This window comes from Dromiciops gliroides, chromosome 4 (genome assembly GCF_019393635.1).
Source record: "Dromiciops gliroides isolate mDroGli1 chromosome 4, mDroGli1.pri, whole genome shotgun sequence".
Lineage (NCBI taxonomy): Eukaryota > Metazoa > Chordata > Mammalia > Microbiotheria > Microbiotheriidae > Dromiciops > Dromiciops gliroides.
The window spans coordinates 469312149-469330441 of NC_057864.1; the positions used below are offsets into that span (position 1 = coordinate 469312149).

Genomic DNA, 18293 nt, shown 5'->3' on the forward strand with positions numbered 1-18293 from the left:
GCGCCGACGGCGGCGCCGGCGCCCTCACTGCCACCGGGCGCGCGCGCGCGCAGACCCCGCCCCGTGCTACGACCGACGTGCTTACATCACGCATCACCTGACATGGCGTCACGAGTTGGGCCGGGCCCAGCCAAGCAAATCCTTTCCTCTGCTTTTTCCTGCCCCTTAGGGTGAGGGCGCGAGGCTTTGATTGGACGCAGACTTGAGAGGCGGAGGTAAAGGGGCGAGGCTAATTCTAAGGCTGACGTGTGGAAGGGGCGGAGCTGGGAAAACATACCTGGGAAGACTGCTGAGGCAAAGAGGGCGGGGCTAGAACACTAACCTGGGAGAGGGGCGGGGCTGGAACACAGAGACTCGGAGGGGGCGGAGATAGAACGCTGAGACTGGGCGGGGGCGGAGCTAGAACTCAGAAATTGGGAGAGGGCGGGGATAAGACGAAGAAACTGGGAATCCGACGGAGCTGAAAATAGACCCAGAAGAGGCGGGGCTCAAACCTGGGAAAAGGGCGGGGCTGGAACGAAAACAGGAAAGGGGCAGGGCTTGAACACATACCTGGGGAAGGAATGGAAAAACAAACTCGGACGAAAGGGGTGGGGCTCAGAAAATAATCAGGAAAGGGGGCGTTTCTGGGCCTCACACCTGGGACAGGGGAGGGGCAAATTCAAGACCCTGATGGGGAAAGACCCTCGTTGACCAAAGGGTCCTCCTTCAGTGTCCTCCCTCTCTTTTATCCGGGTGATCTCGGATCCCCGAGCTTTCCCTCGTAGCAGCCTCCCTCCTTACCCTCCCTGACTGGACAGAGTAGGTAGCTCCCTGCCCTTGAAAACCAGCTGAGTCCAGAGGGGTCCAACTGATGATGGGGACGGAATCCCTGGCCCCAGAGGAGTTGGGGAGGGCAGAGGTGACTCTACTGCCTCTGTATCAGATAAGCAATGAGTCATCAGTAAGATATTGAAGAAGGCCTGCAGGCCTGCAAGTGTGCTGTAATGGAAAGAGCTGGACCACTTCCTAGCTTATGGCCCTGGACACATCAGTTAACCTCTTGAAGTTTCATCTGAAAAACTGTGAACAGCACATTTGTACTCAGTGGTTTCTGGAGAAGGAAACGCCATCAAAGACATTAGTGACATGTATTTCCAAACAAGAAGATGGACTGGTCAGTTAAGCAGGACCCTAGAAGGCATTTCAGTAGGCCCCAGGTTTTGGGGGTTTTTTGGTCAGATCTATGATTTTATCTGTTTATGGAACTCCCCAGTGGAATTCCACATATGCCAGCAGCAGCTGTTTGGAAGGTCACTGAGAGTTCCTTTTAAGTGACTTGCCCAGGGTCATACAGCAAGTAAGTGTCAGGCCTTCGCAACTCTGAGGCCAACCTACATCACTGCCTTTCCACAGCTAAATATTAAAAAAATAAAAGGCATTGGGTAGAGCCTCTGTGAGGGTGTAAGGAAGGAAGAGGACAAGCTGGCCATTTTGTTTCATATGGGGCTTGTCCCCTTCCTCCCATACACCCTTACTGAGGCTCTGCCCAATGCCTTGGAGCCATGGAGACAGATAATGTTGGTGATATTCCTGCTCCTCACCTTGCTGCCCCTAGCCAGAATCCTTCAAGGCAACACAATCAGAGCACTGGGCTTTGAGGCAGGAAGACCTAGAGTTCTGTCTCAACTTAGACACTTACTAAACTGTGTGACCACAGTCAAGAAGCAACCTCTCTGAAACTTCCATTTCCTCTTCTGCAAAACAAGGAGATTAATAGTACCTATCTATATCACTGTGGAAATGAAATGAAACAAGGTATGGGAAGAACTTTATAAACCTTAAAGCACTTACACGAATGTCAGCTCATTATGATGTCAGAAATGGTTAAGTAATATCCAAATTTTTATTCCATCTATGTGCGCTGTGCCCCGCCCCATACACACACACACACACACACACACACACACTCACTTTTTTTTTCCACACACACACTTCTTAACCTGTCAACCCTGGACTTGTTTTCAAAAGTGTCCTGCATTGGATTTGTTGTTGTTGTTGTTGTTGTTGTTTTGGGGTTTTTTTGGTGAGGCAATTGGGGTTAAGTGACTTGCCCAGGTTCACACAGCTAGTAAGTGTCAAGTGTCTGAGGCTGGATTTGAACTCAGGTCCTCCTAAATCCAGGGCTGGTGTTTTATCCACTGCACCACCTAGCCCCCCCCCCCCCCCCCCCCGCATTGGTTTTTGTCTTTGGAGTATAGACATATAAATCCTAAAAGTAGGCTTGTTCACACCATTTGATCTAGCCCTCTCTCTTAAGGTGGCAAAGCATTATTATCCTTACTTTAAAAATAGGTTAACTGAGGAGCCCAGAGGTTGAAACTTGGGTCTCCTCTCAGGCCTCACACACTGAGGTTCAGACAAATGAGCCTTCTCTCTATTCCTCTGCACAGGACTCCATCTCCAGGCTTCTGGCTTTGCACTGTTGGCCCCTGTGCCTGAGATACATTCATTCCCATCTCACACCTGCCTCATAGACACTTTCTCTTCTTTCATTCAAGACAAAGTGTCACCTTCACTAAACCTTTCCTGATTCCCCCACTTGCTAGAGGTCTCCCTAAAAATCACCTTGTAATCAGCTACTTTGTGTTTATTCTCTTTATCTGTATTCTGTATATACATTTATATATCTACTTAATGCTTAAGACTTCCTCTTTAGAACACATTGCACATAGGGATTGTTTTGTTTGTTGTAGTTATATCATCAGCACCTAACAGAGTGCTTGCCATGTGGGAGGTGCATTAGACTATGAGGGCCTCAAGGGCAAGGACTGTCTTGCCTTTCTTTTCATATTCAGTAATTGGCATGGTGCCCGGCTCACAGGAGGCCCTTAATAAATGCTTACTGAAGCACTGACTATACATTGATTGATTGGTTGATGTTTTCTCCACAGGACACACTTCTGTGTGATTCCTAAGACAGTGGCCATTTGTTACTCACCAGGGTGCATCCCTTTGGAGATGTGGGTGATGACTGAAAGCGTGCCCTGAGATCGGCATTTTGTTACATCACGATTGTAAAGAGTAGAGAACTATCCCATCCCTCTTTGCCCAGTATTCTCAACCTATGTCCAAGTCAGGAATCACTATGGCTGTCCCCAAGCTGCATCTATTACTTAAACCTGGGAACATGCCTGGTACTTGAACCCCAAGTGGAGAGAACACTCTGTAGGGTAAACAATTCTTGCTTGGGTTGAGATTGAGCCAGGTCCCCTTTGCATGTGATTCTTTTAGTTCCCATCTAGCTGTAATCCTCCCTCCACCTACTCAAACCCTGGTCCAGCCAAAATTATCAGTTCCTCAGCGCTAACAAAAGTCCTGACCTTGGTGAGCATATTTCCAATACTGGTACTTCCCCATGACTGAGGCAGGTGTCAGGGCAGCAGGGACTTTACAGACTTGCTATTCCTAGTTAAGCCCATCTAGAGTAGGAGTTCTTAACTTGAAGTCCATAGGCTGGGATTTTTAAAAAAATTCTGATATGTTCATTTCTATATGCTCACTTTCCTTGGTAATCTTATGTATTTCATTCTATGCATTTAAAACACATTATTCTGATAAGAAAAGGGTCCTTAGACTTCCCGACTGCCAAAGGGGTCCAGGACACACACAAAAAGGCTAAGAACCCCTGTTCTGAAGCTTCTCATCTCCATCTCCCCATGTTTCCTTCAATAAGGCTTATTATGCAAGCCATCCAACTGTGATCAGTGTACTCATGTTTCAGGCTATGGGAATCCTTTGAAACCAGGAGCTAAAGCTAAGACACCTCAATTGTGGACACCAGAGGAGAGTATTCAAGCATGATGCAGGAGAGCCTTAGCCAAGGAGCCATTGGCTCTGTGATTTTTCACATAGAGGGCGGTTGCTCTGTGAAAATCTCCCTAAAGATCCATCTGACTCAATGAAGCTGGTGCTTTTTTTTTTCAAGCCTGAGTTATGGAAAACAGGAGGGAAGAGCTTATTCAGGGCCCTACCACTGGGCCACTGGTCTGAGGTTGGGGAAGGGAGCTGGGTCTGCAGAGCCCTTTGGGGGAATTCAGGGCAGGGGCTGCTGCCTTTGAAAGCAAAGAGCAGTTGGAACATGAATCAATGACTGCAGTTAGCACAGATGTTTGAGGCTCTTGGTTCAAAAGCAAGAACAGAGGCTTCTGATGAAAGTGATGGGTGAGCCCTGGGGGCGGTGTACGGGTTTTTTCTGGGGCTCTGGGCTCCAAGTTAAACCATGGGCCCTGTTCTAGAAGTCTTCTCATGAGGCCACAAGCCAGTCGGGAAGGTGACTGATTCTGCTTCGCAAAGACAACATTCCCCATTTCCTTACCTTAGTGTTGGCGGTCACAATGGTGTCCCAATGGGATGGGCCTTTCTTAGCCTTGTATTCTTCATCTGTAGAATGATGAGATTGGGCCAGATGAGCTCTGGGGTTCCTTCTAGCTCTGAGTCTATGATTCTGTGAAGTTGAGGTCCTTTAAGTTGGGGTCAGGGGAGAAAAGGCAACTAGGCCCAAAGAAGACAAACCACACACTGCCTACGTCCCGATACTTCACTTTAATGCCATGGTATAGCGAGGAGGCTGGTGCAGCCATACCATCACAGACATCGGAATGAAAGAAAGCCAACGACACAGGACCTGTTACACAGTGACACAGAGCCCCAGATTGTAGGGGAGGAAGACACTTAAGCCCAGGTCAGCACCTGCCCCTCTGCCTCCTCCCCCATTCCCTTACCCGTGCACATTTTTCCAGAATTTGAGAAATAGCTTTCCCCCTTCAGCTTCCTTCCACCAGTGTGGAAAAAGCCCTAGCTCTGGGGTCAGAGAACCTGAGTTCAAATCCTATTTCAAATGCTTATTACCCATGTGACTTTGGCCAAGTCACATCACCTCCTGGGGCCTCAGTTTCCTTATCTGTAAAATGAGGGGGTTAGACTGGCTGGCTTCTGAGGACCCTTCTGGCTCTAGAGTTATGTATGGCCCTAAGGGGTTGTATGGAGCTCTCTCTTTGGTGAGAACACTGGCAAATGGGGCCCAGAAATGCAGTTTTGTTAAGGACTAAGTCTGGACAGAAGGATGTGTATATGTGTGTGTGTGCATGTGTACAAGTGCATGAGAAAGAGAGGTCCTTTCTAGAAACAGAGTGCTTACAGTATGGGAAGATATCTTAACTCTTTCAAGATGAGGTCACCCCTGTAGACTCTGAACTCAAGGTAACATCAGGAATGACTTGCACCCAGTGACCTCGACACTTTTTATAGTACCACTACCAGCACTGCTGGGGGCTCAGGCAGAGCAACAAATCCCCAGGAAGAGAAAGAGTCATCTGACCCAACCTGAGAAGCATTCCTCAGAAAGCCCCCAGCAGATCATAGGGCCAAGAAAGAAGCAAAACCTGCAGGAAGGCAGAACTGGCTGCCACCTGCATGGTTGGCCAAAGAGCCAAGCCAGAGGGAGCCTCTGGTTGAACTGTGTGGGAAAGGGCATGGCCACCTGTCTCTCTCCAGGTCTGCTGGGCTGGGGAGGGATCCAGCCGAGAGCCCCGTCCCCAGATCTTGTCTTCTTAACCTGCCAGGCCAGTGACCCATGGGGAGCCAACCATGGGGGAAACTCTTGACCTGGTCAGCCACCTTCCTCGGGATGTATCCTCACCTTTGATTCTCCTGTTTTCTAATAACAGAACAATGGGTTTGGAGACAGAGATCTGTATTCAAGATACACCTTTGTTATGTTATGACTTGGACAAGTCCAGCCTCTGAGCTCAGTTTTCTTATTTGAAAAATGAGAGGGGCAGCTAGATGGTGTAGTGGATAGAGGACCAGCCCTGGAGTCAGGAGTACCTGAGTTCAAATCCGACCTCAGACACTTAACACTTACTAGCTGTGTGACCCTGGGCAAGTCACTTAACCCCAATTGCCTCACCAAAAAAAAAAAAAAGAAAAAAAAAAGAAAAATGAGGGCACTGGACTAGACCCTCTCTAGATAGGTTTGTTCCAGCGCAAAACTGATGATCCACAAATCAATCCAATGAGTCTTTTCTCTTGGCCTGTCCCTGAAGTGAATGCATCTGGTTTCATTTCTAAAGCCAGGGGCAGTCGAGAGAATTCAAGTAAACTCCATTGTTGGTATTGGGGGGAGGGGTTTCTAAGGCTCTGTTGGGACTCTGCCCCTTCCTGGCTTAGGCCTTGATAACTGAAGTCACAGCTTCCTTTCCCCAGAGAAGGGGTTTTATTCCCATCAGCCCAAGGGCAGAACCAGGGGCTGGTTAGCAACAACCACCTTTCCCTCCTCCCCTTCAGGTGTGATGGCTATAGACTATGGAATTTTTTACCTGCCTTCCCATTCTGTTTCAGGTCCTAGACAGAGGGAAGGCCAAGCCTGCTTGCTACAAGGGTTTTCTGTTAGCTCTAGAAAAAAACTTCTAAAGGGAGCTGACCCTTGCTGTTGACCCTAACCTCCCCAGAAGGACACACAGCGAAACACAGTCATCAAAAGCACAGCACGACAGAGTAACAGAGAGTGGCCTTCCAGAAAGATGTGGGACACTGTCCTCACCCAGCATCCAGGGTAACCCCCAAGCAGGGCTGCAGGGGTATTCGAAAACCAGTCACTCTGGGTCTCACCCATGTGGATTCTAAATAAACACACTGCGATGCTCTGTGGCGGGAGCAGGAGGGGACAGGGGGAGAGAGGCCAATGTGGGTTACTGCCAGCACTGGTGTTAGTAATCTGCGCTCTACTCACACTGACATCCTCCTCAAAAGCTTGGCTCAGTGTCTGTCAAAAAACGAACACGCATTAGGCAGTAACACCACTCAGAGATGTCAACAAAAGACTTTTCTGCTCAGCCCAACACAACTGGACACATGGTTAGCAACACCCGGCATCGTGCAGGAACATCAACCCCAAAACAAACAGGTATCAAAAGAACAATTGTCCTGCCAACTCAGACGGAAAGCCTCTCTCTGGTCTTACGTGACATCTACTGCATATAAGTTCTTCCACTCCATTGCCCCCTGTTTCCTTGCCTAGTGCTGGTATCCATTCATTCACCATTTATTACACCTCTCCTATGTGGCAGACCCTCTGCTAGGTGCTGGGTACCACTGTCACTCATTGCCTCAGGGCCACTTCTCCTATGGAGGAGACAGCTTTTCATAGGGACACGTCCAGGACAGTGCACACAGGCTGGGGAGGGGGCTCTGTCTGGGTTTCCTGGGCTCAGACTAAGCAATGGTATCAGGATTCTGACAGCATCTTTAGATGCCCTAGGCTAAGTCAACCAGTCGTTACATGCATGGGACCAATACAGCTGGGCCAACCGGAGCTGTCCATATAAAATACCCTGTACAGTGCATGGATATTGCTTTGAGTATAGATGCGACCAGGAGTGGAACCCTCTTTAGGCAGCCCTGAGGTGTCACACTGAGGAATGAGGGAGTGGTGGAGTTGCTGCTTGAGGGATCACTCAGGGCCACCACTTGGCTGGCCAAGCCTCCAGGAAGAGCGTGTCCATCACCTGAATGGCTTCCTTAAGGAGAAGGGATCAGTCCAGAGATGTTCTGGATCTTTTAAAATCTTCAAAATTTCAGGACCCCAATACCCTTGGGAATTATTGCTGGCTTACCTACGAGCCCTTGGGAAGACAGTGCCTCCCATTCAGTCCCTCCTTTTAGCCTTCAGAACCCAGAGCCTCCCTGAGGGAGCCTTGAGTTGGGTGTCATAACAAGGTCTCCTGGTGGTGGGCTTCAGTGGTTTGACTCTAGGGTGGGTTTGTTCTATAACTATGAGCTGCACACTTAACACAACAGCCAGGAACATGGAGAAGGGTACTGTGATTCAGTGTGGATAGAGGCTCCCTGTCTACCCCTGCCTCCCATCAGCCTATGCTATTTGCATCTCAGCTCCATGGGAAATAGCCCTGTGCAGGAGTTTGGGGAATGGTGGGGAGGGCACTGAGGAAGGGAGGGAAGGACAGCAGGAACCAATGCCCCAATCAGGGCTGTAAACACTGGTTTTTCTAAGGCGAACCGGGCACAGGCCTTTGGCAGCTCTGGTCACAGATCCCAAAGGGGATGAGCAACGTGCTTGGTGAGGAAGAAGGGTCTCTCTGGGTCCCACAAGGAGAAACTGATCAGGGATATTTGGGGGAGGGAACTTGATAAAAACAGATCCCTTTTCTTCCCCAGCAGAGGATGTTAGGGAGCTTGTTCTGGTAAATCTCCCACACTCCATTCTCTTTTTCCCAGCTGGGCCTTGGGCACATAAGGTTTTATAAGGAATGAAACCAGAGCAAGAGTAGGGAGGTTGGGGTGGGGGTGGAGAGAGGGACTAATGCCCACCAGAGTATGAAACATGGCTCAAGACCCAGCCCTGACCTCCAAGAAGGGTCACAGCTCTCCCTTAAGGTCAGGGAGACAGTCAGACGGCTGTGGGGCTCACATATGGGCCCCAGCTAGATCCCAAGAAGGTGCTTCTCCCAGAAGAGGGCCCGATGGGGCCACGGTCCCAGCTGGCTAGTGCCCTGGGCTGGTCCCAAGGTGCATCCCTGGAGCTGGGGAGCTATGCCCATGGGCCCCCCTGGGCTGGGCTGCTCAGGACTCAGTCCCCATCACAACATGTCCCTGGGGTGGGTGGTCAGTAGCACTTCCAGAGGCCATTTTTTTCCAGGGGATGTCAAGCAGAGCTGACAGCGCCCCCTCCCACTGGGGCTTCTTGCCAGGACTACTCACCACCACGTGATCTTGAACTCATAGATGGGCCTCTTGCAGTAATAATGGTTGACCAGGTGCTTGTCGCATACCCCGATACACTGGTGATCCACCGTGAGGCCCTGGGCAGAGAGGTCCGTGACCAGGCAGTGCAGCAGGTCATAGACGTCGGCCACGGCCTCCCACGGCCCGAAGGACACGTCCACTTCACAGTGGTGTTCGAAGAAGGGGCTGTCACTCTCACTGCGCTCGAAGCGCAAGGAGTTGAAGAGGGGACACTCGTAGGGTGTGATGGGCATCTCCTCCTTGAAGACGCAGACCTTCAGCTTGGCAAAGCGGGCCTTGCGCTGCACGGCCCGCAGCTGCGCGATCTCTACAATCCGCTCCAAGTGGTCTTGGGGAGGAGAAAGGGGGACAGAAAATAGCAGCTGTTACAGGGAGGGGAAGGGGCAGGGCCTGGCCAGGCGGAAGCAGTACACAGAAGACCTCACTGGCCCCAAAATAACTCAGGGACAATCTGTAGGGTATAGAATCATAAATGCAGAGCCAGAAGGGGCCTTGGAGGCCCCAGAATGTAGCCCCTTTACTTTACAGAAGAGGAAACTGAGGTTGAGAGAGTTAAGTGACTTGCCCAGGGTCACATGGCTAGCAGGTATCTGAGGCAGAATTTGAACCCTGGTCTTCCTGAAACCAGGATGCCTCCCTGGAGGAGGCTAGAAATCAGCAATACTCCTGCTTCTAAAACCGAATAGACCTCCTGTATTTTAATGGAGATTTCAGTTTGAAATATAAGGAAGAGGGAGATAACATTTTTTATTGTTTCAGTTGGAATTGAAAATTACTTATTTATCAGTTTTAAGTAAAAGGGGAAAATAAAGGGAAAACATTTTTAGAAAATAAACAGGAAAAAATAAAAAGGCTGGAACTCCCAAATGAGCCAACGGGACTCAGTCCCTTTTCTTGAGAGGTCTAGTTAAAAAATGGCCAGAACTTCCATCTATGTAGCACAGTAAAGTCCCAAAGGTACAATAGAGGCAGGGAAACAGGATGGCGGCTCTCCATGCCTTTCTTGGTCTATGTCTCATCACGTTAAACCCAGTGAGCTGGCCTTGGCCACAGAGAGACCTGGGTTCAAGAGCCACCTCTGACACATACTGACTGTGGGCAAGTAACCTAATTTCTAAGTGGGGAAAAATACCTACAAACACTAACACCAACCCCACCAACAAAACAACCCCAGAAATCAAGGAAAGTGTGACCCCACCTGGCTTAGCCCTCCCCTCCTCACCTTTGTAATAGGGCATGAGCCCCAGGAATGCCTGGCGCACCTTCTCCCCTTTCAGTGGCTGCACATTCTCTAGCTGCTCCAGCAGGGGCCCAATGGCATAATATTGGGCCTCCTTGTACACGGCCCTCACTCGGTCCCTTGGGGGCAGGTCGCCCGAACGAAGAAAGTTAAGCACATCTCTAAGTGAGAAGGAAGCAAAGGAGAAATGAATGAGCAGGCTACTCTGGTGGAGGTGGGGGTGTGGGTGAGCAGAGAAGGGAAGGAAGGCTGTGGGACCCTGGGCAAGTCTCATAACCTCTCTGGGCCTCAGTTTCTTCATCTGTAAAATGAGGAGGTTGGACATGATGACCTACAAGGTCCCGTTCACTCCTCGTCTCTCTCCCTTTCCCAGACCATGCTCCCACCTCACTTTGGCTCAGAAAATCCCTTCCTCCAAATTACAGCTAAAGCACCGTGGTCTACAGGAAGACTTCTCCTTATCCACCCTAACGCCCTCCCTTGTATGGGCCCATCACATTGACCCTCCCCTTTAATGTAATCTTGAGGGGAAGCACTGACTATCTCATTTTTGTCTCCTTAGCAACAGCATCTGGCATACACAAGGCACTTAATAAATGCTTGTTGTTAGACTAGATGATTTTCCTGACTCAATGTGCCCATCTTTTCGACTGATCTTCGTAAGGCATCCATCCTTTGCCATCCCTGACACCCTCCATCATGTCTGTGTCCACTTCTCACTGGCCACGATGAAGGAAGCTGCCCCTCCCCCCCCCCACCTATCTCCCCTGAGTATTTGTTCCAGGCCAGAGCAGCAGCATAGGCCTCACACCCTTCTTGGCCTTTCCAGGCCTTTGCCAAGCTGTACCCTGGCACCAAGAGCAGCAGGAGGCTAGAGTCTGGTGAGGCTTCCATGTTTATTATCCTGCCACCCGGCTTAGACCACTCACTGGCGTCATCCTCCAGGCCAGGACAGTACAGGACACAAGCCAGAGTTCGGCAACCCTCTTGGGAATAAAACTTGCCTCAATGCCTGACTGGCACCAGGGGGCCCCTCTCTCGTCAGCCCAGCCCCAGCCTGGGATCCGAGGTCTGCGTGGGATGCCAGCTGAGGCCCAGCACTTTCCTCCCCCAAAGAGCCCGCAAACAAATCTTTTTATAGCTCCAACGAGTGATGTGACACGTTGTTTTCTCAGAGCCAGAGGCAGCTGACAACCCACTGGGGAGACCAAGATGCTACAGAGCAAATGAGTTGGCCACATGTCCCCTCTTCGAAGGTGGAAACCGGCCCCTCTTCCGGCCTGGGAATGAGGAAGTCCTGTGTGGAGGTGGAGGGGGTGGGGGACCTGCAATGGATGACCTGCTGAGTTTCCAATGCCAGGAATTCAGGAGTGGCCTGATTTGGTCTGAGCAGGGCAGTGGGAGGGCATTCCAGTCCTCTTCTAGCTCCAGAACCTGGACAGAGGAGCCCTTCCTACACTCTCCTTTATCCTGCTATAGTCCTGGGCAAAGTCAGTCCAAGGGGAAAAGGGGATCACTTCTGATGACTCCACAAATCTTTCAAATCTACTTAGAAAACCTTGAAAGTTTGAGTTGGTTTGCTTCCTTAAGGAGGGAAGATTACATCTCGTCAATTCCACACACAAAGGCACTTCTCATCTTCCATCACACCCCTCTCATTCAGGGGTGTCATATCCAAAGACACCTCCCTCTCTTTTTTGCAGAGGTGGGGGGCTTAGGGTGTGGCTTCATGTATCTAGGTCAGATATTTCACTGAACTGTTTTCCTCCCTTTCTCTTTTAATCTTTGTCATAGGCTTGGATCACTGAGTAGGCACAGGGAGAAGAGATGTATTAAAAAATGAAGGTGATGCGAAGACAAATAACATAAAAATAAGATCTGTTTAAAGGTGTCTAGAATTGTTTGGGTTTTTTTTGTTTGTTTGTTTTGGTTTTTTTTGCGGGGCAATGTGGGTTAAGTGACTTGCCCAGGGTCACACGGCTAGTAAGTGTCTAGTGTCTAAGGCTGGATTTGAACTCAGGTCCTCCTGAATCCAGTGCTTTATCCACTGTACCCCCTAACTGCCCTTGTTTGGGTTTTTTAACATGAATCTCCTGGGGGTTGGTGTTGCTTCAGCTTGAGACATGCCCAGTATTTCGAGGATCCTAGACCTGGAGCTGGAAAAGAACTCTGAGGTCATCTAGTCCACTCCCCTCGTTTGACAGATGAAGAAACTGAGGCCCGGAAAGGATTACGTGACTTGCTGAGAGTCCCAAAGCTAGGACATGTCAGACACAGGTCTTTGATCCAGGCCTTCCCAACTCCGTGGCCAGCCTCTCTCAGTCTTGGCATCTTTCTACTTAGACAGCTGAAGGTTTGCTGGGTATTTACAAGATTCCTCACATTGTGCTAAAGCCCCATAGGAGATCTAGGTTCTGTGTCCTTAAAGAGTTCATCAACCCAAGCGTCAGGAAGTATTTCCTTGTGTCTAACCAAACACGCACTGGCAGAAGAATCCCGGAGAAGCAGCAGACAACACCTACCCAAAGTGAGTCCCATCGCGGTCGATGAAATACCGTCCCTCAGCATCGGTGGGAATGTAGTGACGCCCACTGAACATGGCTGCCAGCATGGTGTCCTCATAGCGCCGCAATGTCGACAGGCGTGTGGTGAAGTACATCCCTCCGATGTTGAGTGGGACAACCTCAGGAAACTGGAAAAACAATCATTGGAGTGTTGAAATAGACTGGAAGGCAGGACCAGGAACCTGGGCATCTAAAAGGAATCCTTAGCTCAGAATCACTGTGTGACCCTGGGTGAGGTGTCTGATTTCACTGCGTTTTTCTTTCCTTCCCCACTTAACATACTCTACCCAAACAGGGTGAAGAGTCAGATGAGGCTGAAACAACTCAACAACCACCACCTGCAAAATGAGGACCAGCCCTAGAGTCAGGAAGAGCTGACTTGGGCCTCAGATACTTATTAGCTCTATGATCCCAAACAAATCCCTTAACCCTACTGCCTCAGTTTCCTCATCTGTCAAATGAGCCAACCTCTATGGTATCTTTGCCAAGAAAGCCCCAAACGGAGTCATGAAGAGTCAGACTGTCTTCCCCAAGGTCACACGGCCTGTAAGTGTCAGAGGTGGGTCTTCCTGACTCCGGGGCTGGCACTGTGTTCACAATGCCAAGTCACCTCTCCTCCCTCTAATGCCTCAGAATCATTCGTCTTTCACAGCCTCATTAGGGCCCGGAGGTGACCCTGGGTCTCAAAGGCCCAGCCCGCTGCTCCCAGACTGGGAAAGCTTCCAGCACGGGTCAGTGATCAGAGTATGTGTCTGTCATCCTAGGAATGGCCTGGCTTACCTCGGAGGGGTTCATCATTAGGTTGACTATGACATTCTTTTCTGCCATGGGAACTCTAGAAGACCATCCTTTAAATCACAGAGAAACCAGTCTGGGATGGAGTGGGGGAAGGGGAGCACCCACATGAATGGCAACTTAGATCCTAAGATGATGTAATAATGCTCAACAAGTGTTGGGTTCTGTAGGGGCCAAATTTTAATTCTTTACAATTCAGAGGTCGCCAAATCTAGAGCTGGAAGAGCCTTAGAGGTCATCTAGTTCAACCCCCACATTTGACAGAGGAGGAAACTGAGGAAGGCCTTTAAACCAGATCCTCTGACTCCAGAGCCGGAGCTCTTTCCACTGTCCTACACTACCTCCTTATTTACTGTCTTCTGTTTTCGATCGATCAACATAAAGTGCCTACTATCAGGTGGCAGCTGGGTAGTTCAATAGATAGAGCGCTGGGACTGAAGTCAGAAAGACCCGAGTTCAAATCCTGCCTCAGATACTTACCAGTTGCATGACCTTGGGAAAGTCACTTCATAACTCTGTTTGCCTCAGTTTCCTCATCTGTAAAATGGGGATAATAATAGTATCTACCTCTCAGGGTTGTTGTGAGGATGAAATAATGTATGTAAAGTGCTCAGCACAGTGCCTGCTAAGTAAACGTTGCTGTTGTTGTTCTTGTTGCAATGTGTGCCTGGGCACTTGGACACAAATAACCTCATCTGATCCTCCCCTAAAACCTGTGAAGCAGATGGACTTGGCATCCTCCTCCTCACCCCTCGCCATGTTTTTACACCCAGAGAAAGGCAACCTGACCCAGTCTGTACAGCCAGGAGCCAGGGAGGCCTGTCCAGCTCACGGCCTGCCTTCTTTCAAGTAGCAGATAAAATCCCTCTTTCCGTAAGAAACTTTTCTGGGTCCCCCTTCACGTCAGTGCCTTCCTTCTGAGGTTGCCTCCATCTCATCCTGTCTCTATCTTGTTTGGACGTAGCTGCTGTTTGCAGGTTTGTCTCCCCCATTAGACTGCTCCTTGACTCAGAGACTGTGTTCTGTCTTGCTATGGATCCCCAGTGCCAGGCACACAGTAGGACCTTCACGAACACTTGTTGACTTGATACATACTGGCTGTATGACCCTGGGCAAGTCTCTTAGTGCTCTAAACCAGGGCTTCTTAAACTTTCTCCACTCATGACCCCTTTTCTCCTGAGAAATTTTTATGCAACCCAGGTATATAAGTCAATAAAATAGAAGTACGTAACCTTTTACTGTTGCCAAATTTTTCATGACCCCCCACATTCAGTTACATGACCCCATCTGGGGTCAAGACCCACAGTTTAAGAAGCTTTGGTAGGGGCAGCTAGGTGGAGCAGTGGATAAAGCACCAGCCCTGGATTCAGGAGGACCTGAGTTCAAATCTAGACTCAGACACTTGACACTAGCTGTGTGACCCTGGGCAAGTCACTTAATCCTCATTGCCCAGCCCCCCCCCCAAAAGCATCTTTGGTTTAAACAAGGAGTGTCAAATAGCCCACTGCAATAACACTCTCTGATGCAGCCCAAATGAGATTAAGATGTCATCAGAAAAAATATTTAACAAAATACATTTTTAAATATATTAATAAATATAATATATTAACACATACAGTGGATAGAGTCAGGAAGATTCATCTCTCTGAGTTCAGATCTGGCCTCAGATACTTCCAAGCTGTGTGACCCTGGGCAAGTCACTTCACCCTGTTTGCCTCAGTTTCCTCATCTATAAAAGGAGCTGGAGAAGGACATGGCAAAACCACTCCAGTATCTCTGCCAAGAAAACCCCCAATCAGGGTGGCTGAGAGTCCGTCATGATTGAAGATTGCATGACAACAAAATTCATATTAACACGTAAGCTTCTATTAACCAATTAAGCTTCTCGTTTCCATTAATAACTAAAATGCATTCATATAAATAATGCTGATAGGATCAGCATGAGGACCGCATGTGAGGATCCCCGTGCATGGCTTAGTGGCTCCCATTTCTATCTGGTCTTGACTCCTCCAATGTAGACAACTGCAAGGCTGGCAGGTGCTGACCTGCATTGGTGGGGGGAGTTTCCGAACTAGGAGTTCCTTATACTAATGACTCCAGTCTTTTTCTCTAGTAGTTTTATAGATGAGGAAATGGAGGCACAGAGTTTAAGTGTGAGCTTGAGGGAAACTTAAAGATGAGTTCCAAATCAGGAAACTTATAGGCATAAATGAGCATTTTGACTAAGTCCATGACTCCTTATAGCCCGGGGCTCAGGGGAAGGTCTCCTGGGATAGGTCTTAGAATTCTCCTTTGGGAGAATAAACACCGAGAATAAACAGCACCTGAGGTTTCCAGGAGCCCCTTCCTTCCAATAGCTCAAGGGACTCAGCACCTACCCTTTTGTTTAGATCCAAAATCCCAAACTTCCAGTGACAATCACTCTCCCCTTTGTTAAGAGCTGGAGGGCCAGTAGAGACCTGACACAGGGCCGATTTGTCCAAGGTCATTCAGACAGGTGACTACACCGGAAAAAGAACCCAGGTGTCCTGTTTTCCCATCTAGAGGACACTGACTGTGCGGCTTCAGAGCCCCTCCCCATCTTACGGGGTGCTGCATCCTTTTTCATAGGCCACATGGTAGCACAGGTTCCCCCAGACCAGTGGCTGTCCCAAGTACTTCACCCGCAGGGCTCACCCCAGGGAGCGTCCCCCCCCCCCCCATATACACACTGTCTTTTCCCAGGCTCCTCAGTTCATCTCAGGTAGAGACAGTAAAAAGATGGAGTCTCCCATTCATAAACAACACAGAAGAAGCCACATTACATCAGAGTACAGCAGCTGGGGTGGGGGTAGGGGATGGTGGAGAAGAGGGGAGGGAGGCAGCCCCGGCTTGGTCTTGTGGACTGAGAGACACACCCCCTATCTGGTCAGCCTTGTACCATCGGTTCACTCCTAATATTCTTCTCCTCCCCCTGGACATCTGGGCAATGGAGTTAAGTTGGAAAAAAATTTGAAAAGCTTGTTACTCGATTCTCATGACCTCTAAAATTCCTGGGGTCCCAAAGTCCCCCTCGAACTAGGAAAAGGGTAGAAATGAATATTTGAGGGCTCCCCCTGCTAACATGGGACTCAAGGGAAAGGACCCCAGCGTCCTGGAGAGCTAGGGCTCAGAGGAAAAAAAAATAAGATGCACTCCACCCCTTTTTGGGGAAATAGGGTGGGGAACTTTCCTCTCTCCTCATGCCCCTGTGGTCTGTGGTCGCTTCCAGGCCAAAGACACTCCAATTAGGCTTTTGTCCCTCCCCTCCCCTCCCTGTCCACACTTTCCCACACCCCCAGGTGTCTGCCACGGACAGAGAGGTGGGAGTAGGAGGCCTGCCCCCCAGCCCCATCCCGACCCCCTCACCTCCTGGGGCAGCAGGGGCAGCGCATGCCCAGCCTGGGTGGCCGTGGGGGTGGCAGGCTCCTGAAAGTCGTCTTCAGCGTCCGAGCTGGACATGGCATCATCCGGGCGACGGCTGGCTGGCTCCCGCCCTGTGACTACCACCATCCCTCTGGCTCTGGGCAGCTGGGGGGAGGCGAGGCTGGGGAGGGGGAAGGGCCGGCTAAGGTGGGGTGGGGGTGGGGGATGAGCGGGGAGGGCTGGGGCCGGGGGACAGAGCTAGAGTAGAGGGCAGCTGGGCATGATGGGGGCGGGGAGGGGCGTGCCTCCGCAGCCTGCCAGGTGAGCTGGGTCAAGGCTGGGAGGAAGGGGCAGCCAGATGTGAGGTGGGGGAGGGGCGGCCAGATGTGGCTGAGGATAAAGGGCAGCTGGGGCCCGCCCAGGCGCAGGACCGGAGGACCAGGGGGTGGGGACCTGGGATCCTGCCCTCGCTCCCTCCCTCTCCCGGCTCTCTCACAAGCTCAGCCTCCCGCCCCACGGCAGCACCAGGACCAAGGCAGGACCAGACTGCCTCTCCTCCCTCCCTGCCTGCCCTGGGGCCAGCCGAGCCGAGCCTCCCCATTGGCTCAGCGCCCCGGCTGGCCCACCCCCTGATTGGCAGGGGCGCTGCCCAGTCCGGGCCAGACAGAGAGCCCGGCCAGGGCGTGAGTGGCTGCCAGGCTGCTGGGCCGCCTTCCCTGCCAGGCTCCGATTGGCTCTCGGGCTGGCACGCTCCTTCTCCCGACCCTCTGCGTCTCTCTTGGAGTGAGGACATCAGCCCACGGGGCTGGGAGGGGGAGTGCCCCCTCCGCTTGGGGACCTGCAGCCTCTGCTGGGCTGACGGGGCCCTTCTTGGCTGGCCCGAGGCTGCCCCGCCCTCGGGGTGGGGGGGAAGGAAAGGAGGCGGGCGCTCTGCCGTAACCATGGCAACAGGATCCGTGCTGCATCTGCCTGTCCTCCAATTCCCTCCCATCCCCTAAGAACTGGGAGGGCCCATCTCCAATGACCCTGGCCTTGGCCATGACCTCTGCAATGGGGGGGGGGGGGAGGAGGCTTGCTGGGCGGATGTCTGAGCGGTCAGGAGGCCTGGGGTGGAATCCTAGGCCCACCACTGACTGCGTGACCTTGAGGGAGACACCCCCCCCCCCGCGCGCGCACTCTGGGTCTCAGTGTCCCCCAAAAATGAGGGCTTTGAACCAGAGCGGGTCGGACCACTGAGGACCCTCCCAGCTCCATCTCTCCCGGCTCCGTGAAGGTCTCCATCATGCTAGGGCATGTGGTGTGAACAAAGAAGCTGTAACATGTTTCTGCTCTGGAGTCAGGGGACCTGAGTTCAAATCACACCTTACTTCCTGCTGGTAATTACTACCCGTGTGACTTGGGTAAGTCACTCGACCTCTTTGCCAATGTAAAATGAAGAGCTGAGCCCCCGATGACTTCTAGGGTCCTTTCCAGTTCTAAAGTCCGGAGCCTATGAACTAGAAAGG

General features: G+C 50.9%; 1 protein-coding gene across 3 annotated transcripts; it reads right to left on the reverse strand.

Annotated features, from left to right (window-relative positions):
• Positions 1-4574: 4574 nt before the first annotated feature.
• KCTD7 (potassium channel tetramerization domain containing 7) lies at positions 4575-17666 on the reverse strand. Of its 3 annotated transcripts, XM_044003093.1 has the most exons (6): positions 17285-17666; positions 16792-16953; positions 12568-12737; positions 10028-10206; positions 8761-9133; positions 4575-6805 (listed from the first exon to the last, which is right to left on the reverse strand). In XM_044003093.1, coding segments are annotated over exons 1-6 (1182 nt in total). In that variant the 5' UTR covers positions 17582-17666; the 3' UTR covers positions 4575-6804. The 3 variants fall into 3 exon arrangements, with proteins under 3 accessions (XP_043859028.1, XP_043859027.1, XP_043859030.1); XM_044003092.1 differs by lacking the exon at positions 4575-6805 and having other exon boundaries at positions 8757-9133; XM_044003095.1 differs by lacking the exon at positions 4575-6805 and having other exon boundaries at positions 8757-9133; positions 16792-16969; positions 17285-17370.
• Positions 17667-18293: the final 627 nt, after the last annotated feature.

Excerpts from the sequence above, each read along its gene's own strand:
- KCTD7 (XM_044003092.1), bottom strand. The coding sequence starts at position 17,581 with ATGTCCTCACTCCAAGAGAGACGCAGAGGGTCGGGAGAAGGAGCGTGC. Across the intron at positions 10,207-12,567 it reads CGCGATGGGACTCACTTTGG|AGATGTGCTTAACTTTCTTC; the intron begins GTAGGTGTTGTC and ends CTTCTCACTTAG. Across the intron at positions 9,134-10,027 it reads GCTCATGCCCTATTACAAAG|ACCACTTGGAGCGGATTGTA; the intron begins GTGAGGAGGGGA and ends CTCCTCCCCAAG.